The sequence below is a fragment of the Stylophora pistillata genome, chromosome 2 (assembly GCF_964205215.1).
Source record: "Stylophora pistillata chromosome 2, jaStyPist1.2, whole genome shotgun sequence".
Classification (NCBI taxonomy): Eukaryota; Metazoa; Cnidaria; class Anthozoa; order Scleractinia; family Pocilloporidae; genus Stylophora; species Stylophora pistillata.
In genome coordinates this window covers 58,234,198-58,247,200 of record NC_142520.1, presented here as the reverse complement: position 1 = coordinate 58,247,200, position 13,003 = coordinate 58,234,198, and the positions used below count along the sequence as shown (strand labels likewise).

The following is a 13,003-nucleotide window of genomic DNA, read 5'->3' as shown; positions in this document are numbered from 1 at the left end:
CTTCAAGTAAGGGTAGTCTAAAAAGTTCAAACGTTACATCTGGCCAGCAAAAAAGTACGAGATACAACATGTTCAGAGAAATATTTGCTTTCTGGAGAATTATTTGATTTCTATTTTCCTTTTTTTCTTAGCGTTCATCGTGACCTTGCAGCGAGAAAGGTGCTTCTTGGCGAGAAAATTGTTGTCGAAGTTTCATGTGACTTATACCAAAAACGTGAATACGAAACTACATCTGGGGTATTGCCATTATTCTTGTTGAAAAAAAAGGGAAAGTATTTGAATCGACAAACTGTTCTTTATCTTTTATTTCATGGAAAACATACTGCAATCTATAGCTCCGGCTATATCATTTTACAAATATTCTTGGTTCATTGAAGTGATATGGTATACGTAAACCACTAGAAGGAACACTATACCCCTAGTTCCCAAGGCCTTTTCCTTTAGTTTGGGCTGGGGATTTCATTCATTTACGCGTTTGTATGTGATCCAAAGAAATCATAGCGGTCCCCCATTAGTAGCAGCAATTTTTGCATTCATACTCTGATATAGCTGCGTGAAACGGGCATGTTTTTCACAGTTGGTGAAGTCCTTTATCAAGTGACGACATCAATCAACAGTTCAAATGATAAACATCACAGCGTACATTATTGAGTTATGGATGCAAGCGGGAGGTTACTAGGTACAGAAGAAGCGTAGGAGCCACGCGAGGCGATATCCGAGAGGGACTATATCTGGGTTTCAAGCTCATGTACTTAAAGCCCTACAGTACCGAATAGCAAAGTAAAATAATGAATGGCCTGAATTCTGAGAGATAACCTTTACTCAAATAGTACCGTAATGATTCGATTTAGCGCCCTCCTTCCAATAAGCGCCCCCTTCCGAATAAGCGCCCCCCTTCGAATGTGTTTTTGTTAATAAGCGCCCGTATTCCAATAAGCGCCCCGATTCTAATAAGCGCCCCTTGTTCTAATATTACAGCGCCTTCAGAATACGTATCACAGGTGGTTCATCTTCTTTTAATAGCCGACATACCGTACGTAATAATGCATTACAAAAACAGTGGTCTTCGTCTGAGCTTTTCAACTGTTATGTCCATGTGAGCACATAATTCCTTCAGACGAATAATCTCTTCTTCAAATTTTGTGGCGATTGCTCTGCTGGTTGTTCTCGCTAGGAAAGCTCCGGAGACAACAAGTCCGTTTTCCAGTCTTCTTGATCCATTCACTTTGACCTGTATTTTGTTGTCATAGCGGGCTTTGAGAAATGTGAATATAAGGAAGGAAAGTTCCATGAAATTTTTTATCAGCTTAAAGGTAAGTCCCAACTGCGTATTCATCGTGTTCTTTAACTTCTTTACGGTCATCATTCCTACATGCCAGAGACTCTCCCATGATTGGAGACCACGCCGCTTTGTAAACATGATGACCTCGTATAACAGACGAAAATTCCACTTCATAAACAAACATCGAATTCCAAATCAAGTGATAGTCAGAACGAGCCATAATCGTATATATTTACCACTGGTAACCACCTAGAGAAAATTACTGCTTAAAAAAGAGTGATTTACATGGACAGACAGGGCTAAGCTACCTCAAAACGAAATGAACTATTTTCAGTTTGAATGACTTTTAAGGGGCTACAGCCAAGTGTATTAAGAACCATAATGCAGTAGCTCTAACCGACTCTGGCATACTACAAACCATAATCAAATGAACTGTATCTCTTGTTGTACTGTGTTAAAAATAAAAAGGTAGGTGGAGTTTGTCTCTTGCAGTCCGAGTTGATAGGTCATCATCTCTACACTGTGGCTATAATTTGTTGTTACGTCTTTACTGTCTGCATTGTCTACATTCTAAATAACTTTTACTTTGAAAATGTTTTCTTTTTTACGATCATTCATTGCAAAAAGATGTCCTTTCTTTAATCTGGACTTTCAAGGTGATTTAATTAGTGTTCTAGCTGCTTCTAACACGAACGAGGTCCTGTTCTATCGCTCAAGTGCAAGTAAGCACAACACACCAACAACTAATTAAGTCAACATACAAGATGAACATTCTTATAAATGACTCCACCTAAGTATTATTGTCCACATAATTAACTTGCAATAAAAATTAGGTCATCTTTGATTCCCTCTAGATCTGATCTGATCTTTATTTTCAAAAACCACTCAGCTTTTTTCAAAGTCATGGTCGCTCTTATCCTCCAGGAAGTCCTTAAAGAGAAATTTATGAAACAAACATTATTGAGCATATGAGACATCAAGATGTTTTTCAAGTTTGGTCCAAATTTGGTTTCCACATCTATTTTTGTTCGATCTTTCGCTATTTTAAAAATTCAATTTTAGAAGGCAAGGAGAACAGGGTATCATTAGCTATTTGGTGGCTATCAAATACCTACATCTTTCGTTTTCAGTTCTTCCTCGAGTGACTGCAAAAGTTCGGAAAATGACGGACGCTTTGTAGGATCCAAACTCCAGCATGACCTCATAATATCGTAGCTGTGAAAGGAAAACCGATTCAGTTTAGTCACACCCCAGAGTTGAACCATTTTTAGAGAACCTTGCTCTCATTACATTCAAGATCATTTACATTTCAGTTGGGCATCCATCCGGCTTTGATAATATTTGTCCTGTTTTCAGAAATTCGATTATTTCCATTCCGCTAAGACCAGAATACGGCATTTTACCTTGATAGGAAAGAGAAAGATTTCAGTCTTTGTTAATGGTTTAGTTAACAGCTAGTCTTAGAAAAACGTCTGATGATAGATTTTTACTGACGTACCGAATCACTTTAAACTTCTGTCCAGAGTGGGACAATGCAAAACTAAAGTACCTTTGTGATAGCATAGGCAAAAATGACAATGACGAACATGATGAAGATGACGATGATGTTTTGTATGGGTTGTTTAAATTTTCAACTTACACACATATCTTTTAAAATGAAATAGGTAAAAAGGCTTAAGGTTAAATCTGTTTACCTCCAGATTCAATCTCCCATAATAACACCCCAAAGGACCATCTGTAGCAAAAGAGCATATTAAGGTTATTTTACAATAAAAACATTTATTTGTTACCGGATTTTAAAAGCAAGTTGAAATAACACCACGACTCCAAAAACATTCCTGCACTTCGATGTAAATAGAAAAACTGAAAAACCTCGAGACCCCTCAAAGCATGATCCATAAACGACAAGCCTCAATGGCGTCATGGGAAATGTTCGCCAGTTACCTAATCAGTCACTCATTTCTCTCATTATTTACTTAAAATTTTTTCCTATGATGATCCTTTTCTTGGGAAAGCTTAGATAGTTTCCATGCAATTAATAATGGCCATCACGTACATCTGACCTATAAAATCGTAGTATCACATCGTTCACCATTCAACTGTTTTTGCAATCGAGTTTATAAAAGAAATCATGCATTTAATGCTGTTGTCTAAACATATTTTAATATCATAACAGTGCATATAATAAAAGTACCCGGCCTCAATTTTTAACTATTAACAGATAGCTTTACGATGTTATCTTTCCCTCACAATTTCTTACAGTTTTTACTTACACGTCTGTCTTAGTGTTGTAGGTGTAATCCTCCAAAGACTCAAGAGCCATCCAACGAACTGGTAACATTCCCTTTTTGGAAGAGGAATTTAAAAACACCGTTTGGGTTAAGAAACTTCAGTTTAGATAATGCTGAGGAAGAATACTTTATACGAAAAATGAGAATTTTCCTGGTTGCATTTTATGACGACATTGCCGGTTCAGGGGAAAAAACTGAGGTTGTGAAGGCCATAGAGGGACTTAACGCAGCCAAAGGATCTTCGTGCGCGCTAATTGTTTACACAAATTGGCAATGTTCAACAACTCCACTGGATATGCCATCATTAGGCAAATCTGCTGTTATTTGTGACTGTCTTCAAAGATTGGAAAGATAATAATCTCCGCCTTTGTTACCTGTTTAATCAAAAGCTTGTCTCAGTAAAATGTCTGAAGATAAATTTTTATTGACCGTCCAACTAGTGTCATGACACTAACTTTGACTCTCTGTCAAGACCAAGATAATGCTAAACTAAATACACAGAAGGAAAAAATGGTAACGGTGATAATGAACTGAAATCTGTCCCTTCAAACAATCCATAGATGCTTTGCGGTCCCAATTCGGACCCAATCCCCAACTCGTTTAGAACATGGGGAATTAAGATTGTTATGGGGAGGGGCTGTAAAATAGAGCTTTCCAGAAGTTTCAAGAATGTCTTCTTCAAAGAGGGAAGAATCTTTGCAATGTAGTTGTGATAACAGGATTTCTTACATGAAATAGTTATATTAATTTTTTTTCAACTACGTTTCCACTTTTTTACAGCATACTGGCCGTACCCCGGATGTATTTTCGTATTCACCACTTTCGTACACATCACGTGACAAGCCAAAGTCGGAAACCATGGCAACATTCTTCTCGCCAAGAAGCACGTTTCTTGCTGCAAGGTCACGATGAACACACTATGAAAGAGGAGCAAGACAGAAATCAATAATTCCTCTCTTCAGTAAAGATTTCTCTGAATTCGTTATGCTATCTCGTACCTTTTTGTTGGCTAGGTGTAACATTCCACAGGCTACATCTCTGGCTATCTTCACTTTGTCTTGAGGAGTGAATTCTATCTGTTTATCCGTAACATTGTAATATAGATCTATTCTGTTCCTCTTTAGTTGGTCCAACAAACAGCCATTTGAGGCCAAACGAACAATCACCAATACTGACTCTAGAATTTGCGGCAATATTTTGAAATTAATGTTGCGAGGAAAAAAGTGCCGCTAAGTGTTGAACTGATAGCGTTGCATAATTAGGAATCTGCTTTTACATTGAAGGACGAAACTGGAAAGGAAACTGTACGTAGAACATTAGTAATTCATATTTCAAGAAGAATAGATGTTAACTAAAAGTTACCAGTCTTGGTACAAGCTCCAATAAGACTCAAGACATTAGGATGTCCACCAACTGTGACCATGATTGCGAGCTCGTTTATCAAGTCCCTTCTCTCTGTTTCTGTGGCATTCGCTGTTAAGAAATATTCTAAAATTAACTGATATTTAAAGCACAGCAACTCTGTTTACGATTTTGTATCAAACATCCGCACGACTTTTTTATGTTCTTTCAATCAAGGAATCATCAATCAATGGATTAAATTTGCTTATCAGTAATTGACTTAACTTTGTGACTGTCAGTCAACCAATTAAAAGCCTCATCAAATATAATTACCTTTTAGCTTTTTTACTGCGCATGCTCTCTCTTTTCCATCCACGCGCACTAAGCCTTTGTAAACTTCCCCAAACGCACCTTCTCCCAGCTTGTCTTGGAGAGTGACATCTGACTCGGGAATCTCAACCCAGTTTCCAAACTCAATGGAGAATTCAATCTTCAAGAGCAGTGCAAAAAATAAAATGCTAACGAATTATGCCACGTGTCAAACATCAACCAATTTGATAACTTAATCATACAATGGTAGTTGTATTACCTTTTCTTTCTTCTGTTTTGATTTACATATTGGCCGAAACTTTAAGCAAACGCCCAATATGAATACAGAAGCCAAGAATAAGGGCAAGACCATAACCAACATCAAATCTCTGATGAATCTGTCTGTAAGTTAGAAAAAAGCAAACACTTATCACAAGCAAACAACGAGAAACAGTAACCTTTCCCTCAAACAGCAAGTCTTTTCTTCTCTTTGGTTCTTTAAATGACTGTTTTCATTTTTAAAAATAATGAAGCATTTTTTCAAATTACCGTTTGGCTTCACCTTTAAACTATTTCGATCACCTAACAAGAACTTTGTTCTAATTGACCTACAAAAACAAATGGTAATACTAGTATCCAACACTATGTAATCGCGCTTTGTCATAGCGCTGGTTGACATCAATTGTTTTTGTCAACAATTATTTTCGTTTTTGACTGATTTCGTTTCCTAAATAATGTATGTAAAGATCAACTTGGGGCTGATTTTTTAGGGAGAAACCTACTCGAGGTGTTATTATCACCTGGCAGTGTGTTCTGTGTTAACAGTACACCCTCTGACCTTCCATACATGTTGTTGCTTGATATTCTGATGGTGTATTCTGTGGAGGGATCTAAGTTTTTTAAAATCATTCTGGTTTCAGGGTATGGAACTGTCCAAACGGAGGTAAAGTTCTTCAGTCTTGATATCTTTCGTTCTATGATGTAGTCGCGTACTTGGTATAAGCTGTTATATTCTGGCTCTTCCCAAGACAAAATAAAGTATGTTGACTGTGTATTCCTTACGGAAAAATTTTTCGGAGGCCTCGGTGTTTCTAGTGAATGAAGGAAGTATCATCAATAAATAACTAAACAACCGCAACTTTCTAATTACATAACTAGCTAGCATCTTATCGAGTTATTCAAATTATATGATGATCTGAGAGTAGGATGGTAAAAGCAGGATGATCTCTAGAAGAATTTTCTCACCCTGAACTAATATGGAAGTAACTTTAAGTCGATCTCCAAATGACGAACGCACCCCTCCTATCAAATGATTCAGAGCATCATCTTTGTCCGCTGTGTTTGTATTTATTGTCGCAAGGACTTTAATGTCTGCCCTTACGCTGCCATTTCTAAAGAAAACAATAACGAAAAACTTAAGAAAATTCGTCAACGATGAGTAAATTACTGTTGATCATCAGAACTGGAAAACTACAAGGTACTCAAAGCTTCCGTTTTCTAAGATGTGGGTGAGTGCGAAACCATTAATATGGAAAAGGAAAATTTTATTCTCGACATGCCAAAAAATTTAATTTTCATTTGAGGTCTTATTTACTTGGCGTCATTTTGAAAGTAAGGTTGTTTAAAAACCCAAAAAATTGGCCAATTTAGACAAGGCTTGAAAGAGAATAAAAATGGTTTCCTTGCTCTCGCTTGATTTTTGGCAGCCGAAGTCGGGGTTGTGATTTCATCTAATCTTACCTGAACTGCATAGTTACTACGTCATATATCTTCAACATAGAAGATTCATTGAAGTGGTGTTTTATCTAAAAGAAAAAATGGTTTATTCTAACAGAGCATATGGAAATTTGAAAACCCAATTTTAGCCTTACACTGATCGCATGTTAAATTAGATAGTACTGTCACTCACTGAAAATCTTATGACTTCGGTCATTTCCAAGAACCTTTTACTGCTACTATTGAGTAGATCGTTGGTGAAGTTAGAGTCGATTATTAGCTGGAAGTCCACCTCAAATATGTATTCACCTAAAAAAAATGAAAATAGACAAAAATAGACAGGGAAGTGGTAACAAGAGAAAAGAAACACACATGGCTGGAGATGAAAATAGTGTTGCACATGACGAACTAAAATTCAAATTGGGAATGACTGGCTCCAAATTCTAAAATCAGTTCAGATCAGTGATTCAGTTATGTGAAAAGAGAATTCAAACATAAGTTTATCCATGTTATGTTCAGTGGCATTCACCATCATGTCCAATTCATGACATCTTGTGAGATCTATTCATAACGAGTTACTGACACCCGGATATCTAACAATGCTCTTAACTGTTCTTTGGCAGCTTACTTTGAAAGCGGTATATACCCTACTTACCAGAGGATAGGGTTTTTAAGACAAGGACCGAGCTCGTTGGCCCGTGGCCAATCTGATTAAAGCCATTGACCATAATCACGTATGCTGTGTCTGGACGGAGTTGTGTAATAACATCTTGCGCCAAGTTACTGGTGGTATTTATTTCTTCATAGATCTCGGACCAGAGGCTCCGGTATTGAATCCGGTAACCCAACAGTTTTTCTTTATGACGAGAAGGCGGTATGTTCTTCCAAGAGATGAAAATCGCAGTTGAATTGAAAGGACGGCCTTTAAGGAGTGTGGGAGCCTCTTCTGGAACTGGTAACAAACCGTAAGTTAAAACAGTCTTCATACCTTAATTATTTTGGTTCACAATAATGAAGAGTGTGTTTTTTCGGTTTGATCTGGAGCAAAAATGTGGAATCCAAGAGAACTGAGATTATGTTACATTAGAGCAAATAATAAATGCTCTTTATCTCTGGACAATAATTCGTCAGTCGCTTGTACATTACACCTTGATCCTAAAGATTCTGGCAATTGATCTGCACACCGGTGCTCTTGATCTAAGCCCAACCCTCAGTGCAATAACGAAATCTTTGGCAAGTATTTGTCTACCCATGGATCCAAGCGTCAGTATCTTAATAATATGAAAATAAATTATATTGTAAAAATATTTCAAAATAATTATTCAATTATCTTGTAGGTCTTTTATTATAGTGGGTCTCAACCATCAAGATCATTGAATTGTATTCATACATTCTGTCTCCCTTTGTCACTCATGCTCATTTGCTTGTAAATAAGTTCTCCTTATGATTGGATTTACCTCTGAGCGCACATCGAGATACATTGCAATATTCCCATCGAACATTTGGGTCAGTGGTATAACACCAGGGTCCACTCGGGGCACTGCTGTCCGGGTTACGACACATGTTCGAGTCATATTTTGAAATAGCAATATCTTTAGGAATCCGCCAGTGACGATGAGGACACTGGGATTTCCAAGGCTGACATGGACGGCCAGACTGAGTTATGTTTACGTTGCCACGATAACCAACTCCCACACCATAGTAACAATCTGAGAAAAACTTATTTTGATTATGAAACGCTTTGAAAGTTAAGAAGTGAATTAAGTACTTGTAATGAGACTGGCATCAGTCCATGGACTGACACTGAATAGGGTGACGAGAACGTTGAACAAAATTTCTGTTACTTTTTTGTCATCGCTTAGTGTCTAACTTGACATGTGAGATATCTAGTTTTATTAGTTAATCATAATAGTTTTGTACAAAGTACTATGGACTGACGCACTATTGTAAAATTACAGTTCAGGGCCCGGTTGTTCAAAAGAGAGTGAAGTCTAAACCTAGGGTTAAGTCGGCCTAACCCTGGGTTAAATTTTAAGCGGAGGTTAGTTGTGTTGTTCAACGGAAGGTTAACACTAACCTCGGGTTAAACGATGGGTTAAATTTAACCCACCGTGCGAGCAGGATTAAATTGTTAAACTCCGGTTTAATCAGGAATAGAATTGTTGTTTTGCGATTTACGCAGAAGGCGACGACGACCGCTTTCATCGAGAGTCTGTTTTATTTATTACCAATGTTGTTGCGGGTGGTATCAGTCGCAACACTCGACGGAATCACTTACCGCCGCTCCATCAAGTTTTAATTGCCCTCAGGTTTCGCCTGCGACAGCAAGTTTCGCCACTTCTCGCAAACTTCGGCTGCTGTTCGCATTGCCACACCAACAGCGTTTACAGCATGGGCGATTTTTTTCCACATTAATTTTATTTTGATTGGTGACACTGTTGGTAAACTTGCGTTGTATCAGCGAAAGGTTTTCTTCGACTTTTCCGTCAAAACGGAGATTTCTGAAGCGCTAAATTTTTTTTTCGAGCTTTGCGTGAGATAACTGAGGAAGCCATTTTGGATAGCTCGCAACTTGCTCACCATGGCAACATTGTACGAATAGTTTATTATGGGATACTAACCGCGGGTTAAACGCGCTTAACCCGGCCGAGGTTAGCTAACCTGTCCTCTAACCGCGCTTCAAACAACGCAATTTTAACAGCGAGTTAACAAACTCACGGTTAGGAAATTTAACCTCCGGTTAGGCCTAAACAGAGGTTAGTTTAACCTGTCTTTTGAACGACTGGGCCCAGAACATTTAGAACAGACCTGTACTCTCAGTGTCATCACCTATGGGAAATGGAGAAAAATGAGAGCAACAGAAGTTAGAAAAGCGAACTAAAAGTATAAAATAAACCAAACTATTACAGTTATTTCCTGGCGTCTGATTGTGTATATGGCTGTTAGTGTGTGCACGCAAGTCAAATAGCTCCTATGCTGCCAAAGTGTTCCTACTTTTCGTAAAATTAACTACTGCTACTAGCAATGGATGGGATACTAATCCATCGCGGGTAATCCGGGCCCCTCTTCTCTCTGAATTATGGCAAATTTCCGTAACAAGTCGCCGGTATCAACTTATACACCTGTGAAGGGAGAGGCACCACAAGGAGCAATATATCTTGCCCCTGGCAAACAGCACGATGACCCGGGTTAAACCAAAGCGTTCAATAACTCTCAAAAGGACATGACCAGATAATGAAGGTAAGTTTTCAAAAATGATAACGGATTTGATGATGGCCGTCTTATACCTACCAGGGAGATCGTACCATTGATAGCACTCAGGAGCATCACCACCATTAGCAGAATCAAAAATCGGGTTCGAACAATCTAACATGTCCATGTAGACTTTAAGGGACGATACATCTCTGATTTTTACCATTTCTTTTTCACAAGCGACTTGGACCATATAATCGCACGAGCTACTACAAATGCGACGTTTTGTGGGCATCCCCAATGATTCATCACACGAAGGGAAATAATAGTGACAAAACAAGTCTTTAACCACGAGCAAGCACTTCGGAGACGGTTTTATAAATTTGAGAAAATCATAGGTGCTCTCCGTTTCTCTTTCACCAAATTTCAATATGGACTGATCACCATAAACATACAAACTTGTGGTTATGTTGTCGCAAAGGTCACCTTTATACTCGTAGAATACACAGGAAGCATTTCTCGTAGAAGCGTTTACTGGAGGAAATGCTCCCACGCAGCTAAAGATATGTATAAAAATATACACGTATATATATGAATGAAGATGGCAAAATGACAGAGTATGATCAATAAACTGATAAACAAAATTTCAAAAAGGTGGTAAATAACTTCATATTTTCAATCAGCCTGTATGTAAAAATCTCAAGCGCACCAACCTTGAATTAGAATCCTCTTGAGTAAAGTTACTCTCTGTTTATCGAACCAAAAAAAAAAGAAAAAAAAAAAAACAGAAGAGATCAATTGTTTCTGCAGGAAAGGATACAATGTCAGAAAACATCGAAAGCACATAGCTCAGATATCTACTTGTTTAGTACTAGAACAAAACAAAACAATAAACAAACGTTGAGAGCTTCTCATTTCAGAGGAACTTGCAATCAGGATAGAGCTATGCGAGACTAAAGGAAATACAATATTTCTACTCACCGCAACAAGCCATCATAGTGTTCAAAATTGTAAGAATGGTAACTGCAAAGACACGAGCCCTTTCCATACTGCAATTTAATATGGTTTCATGAACTGAGTTAATAATGTACATTGGCTACTGTTCAGGGTTTTTTAATAAGGCTGATGTTTCGAACGAAATCCCTTCCGTCTATTCCGTGGCGAAAAGATTTCCGAGGGCGAAATAACGAACGAGGCGTCATTATTAGAAAATCTTTACGGTAGCCTGGTGGTGAATACGCTAAGTCAGTAATATAATTGAACAAACACAAAGCTCAAGACTGAAAAAGAGATTATCTAATACTATTTTATGTAGTTCCAAGCACAGAGTATACAGAGCAGTAAATTATGCGGTTCTAGCTGGGGGTCTCGATGGAGTATTGGCTTTTGCGGCTAACGGTTAAAATTTTGGCCATTCTACGACTAACGGTTTGATTTCATTGTTGTGATCAGAAAGGTTACGGTCAATTTTTTTTATGATTATCGTTTAAAATTTGTCACTTTTCACGCTCAACGGTTAGATTTTTCCGGCCCTTTTACGGCTATCGGTTCACCCCATGGAGACTCTCCTCTAAGCATATAGTGTCTGCATGTTTAACCATACAACAAAGCGGTAAGCAACTCCGATAAACTAAGAACATCAACTTCCTTATGAAATATAATCGCGCTGAAACTTCTGATAATTGACCCTGAGGTCTTTGAATTGTAATAACAATACCTAGACTCACCTTAATCTCAAAACTTCTGTTCACCGGACAATTTTATTGCTCAAAAACCAAATACATCTTACACTAAGCCGCAGAACAATATTGTTATTCGAAAAAGCTAAACCGGTAAACAGTAATTAGTCCATACCCGTCAAAGCTGAAGAAACTGAAGCCTTAAAGATAGCACCCCTCTCGTTTCGCACGCGATTTAGGGAATTTAGTGATCATGTTTGTTTATGTTTTAGGAACGAAAAAATGATAGAGGTCATAATTTTACCTGCTGACGAGGCTTTTGTTTTCCTTCCTTGGCCAACAACGATCTCTCGTGAGGTCTTTGAGTTGTAACTACAATACATGGATAACAATTCTTACTCTCACAACAATTGTTCGCCAGAGAATTGACTTCAATATTAATGACATTCATCACTAAAAAAAGAAATACATCAAACATTTAGCCGCAAATCAATATTGATACCCAAAATTGCGGAACAACTGAACGGGAGGCAGCAGTCCATACCCGTCAAAGCTGAAGAATATAAGCCAGTAATGATAACACCTCCTCTCTCTTCGCACGCGTGAATTTGATGAGCAAGACTCACCTAGCTAGGTTACTTGTAAGCAGAGGTATTTATTGCTAACGTCACCAGTCACCTTGGACCCATAACAATACGGTCGTCTCACGAATTTGAGTAAGTAGTTAAATAAAGGCAAGAATCAACAATCAGCGCTCTGGACTTTGTCAGGAATTACAAATTTGATTTTACTATGCTCGGGCGACTGCGTTACGTTTTCATAAACGGAGACAAAGTACGGTATAAGTGTAGTACCTCCAAACACCATGTGGTTTAAAATTTGTGATCATAAGCTGCGGGTGCATTTCCCGCTAAAGAAGAAGAAACGTTGGAATTTAGTGCATGAGTGGTTGTGTCACTTCCATCTTAGACGCAAAAGAATTCAGCGATTTTGCGTTCAGGCTTACACGGAAATAAAGTTAAAACAACATATGAATGCTGCATGCTGACTTCCGGCTCCAGCGAATGAAGAAGCTAGACATTATTGCTTCCTATAAAGTCAATTAAAAAATTATAAGGGACGCTGACTTGGCTGTTTTCCATCGCTTTTGAGTGCGTGTGTCACGCCAAAGACAGGTATGAATGAATGTGTCA

At 38.1% G+C, this 13,003-nt stretch overlaps 1 protein-coding gene and 1 pseudogene across 2 annotated transcripts; both read right to left on the bottom strand.

Moving 5' to 3' along the window:
* LOC148740617 (uncharacterized) overlaps positions 1-13,003 on the bottom strand; it is a 1,045,961-nt pseudogene that overhangs the window by 390,179 nt on the left and 642,779 nt on the right.
* Positions 1,001-13,000, bottom strand: LOC111327753 (uncharacterized). Of its 2 annotated transcripts, none has more exons than XM_088748849.1 (22): positions 12,355-13,000; positions 12,115-12,263; positions 11,113-11,180; positions 10,845-10,878; positions 10,231-10,688; positions 9,748-9,768; positions 8,397-8,648; positions 7,595-7,891; positions 7,133-7,248; positions 6,964-7,028; positions 6,469-6,614; positions 6,024-6,314; positions 5,504-5,625; positions 5,248-5,404; positions 4,936-5,046; positions 4,572-4,750; positions 4,368-4,490; positions 3,556-3,626; positions 2,977-3,017; positions 2,589-2,685; positions 2,398-2,497; positions 1,001-2,212 (listed from the first exon to the last, which is right to left on the bottom strand). In XM_088748849.1, exons 3-22 carry the CDS (start codon positions 11,177-11,179, stop codon positions 2,168-2,170), a joined length of 2,793 nt encoding a protein of 930 aa, XP_088604975.1. In that variant the 5' UTR covers position 11,180; positions 12,115-12,263; positions 12,355-13,000; the 3' UTR covers positions 1,001-2,167. The 2 variants fall into 2 exon arrangements, with proteins under 2 accessions (XP_088604975.1, XP_088604976.1); XM_088748850.1 differs by having other exon boundaries at positions 12,115-12,182.

What these genes read in the sequence shown, in the direction of transcription:
- LOC111327753 (XM_088748849.1), bottom strand. Translation starts at nt 11,179, where the DNA reads ATGGAAAGGGCTCGTGTCTTTGCAGTTACCATTCTTACAATTTTGAAC. An exon ending in TACAACACTAAGACAGACGT is followed by an intron (nt 3,018 to 3,555) that starts GTAAGTAAAAAC and finishes CTTTTGCTACAG; the next exon opens with ATGGTCCTTTGGGGTGTTAT. An exon ending in ATGGGAGATTGAATCTGGAG is followed by an intron (nt 2,686 to 2,976) that starts GTAAACAGATTT and finishes TTTCCTATCAAG; the next exon opens with GTAAAATGCCGTATTCTGGT.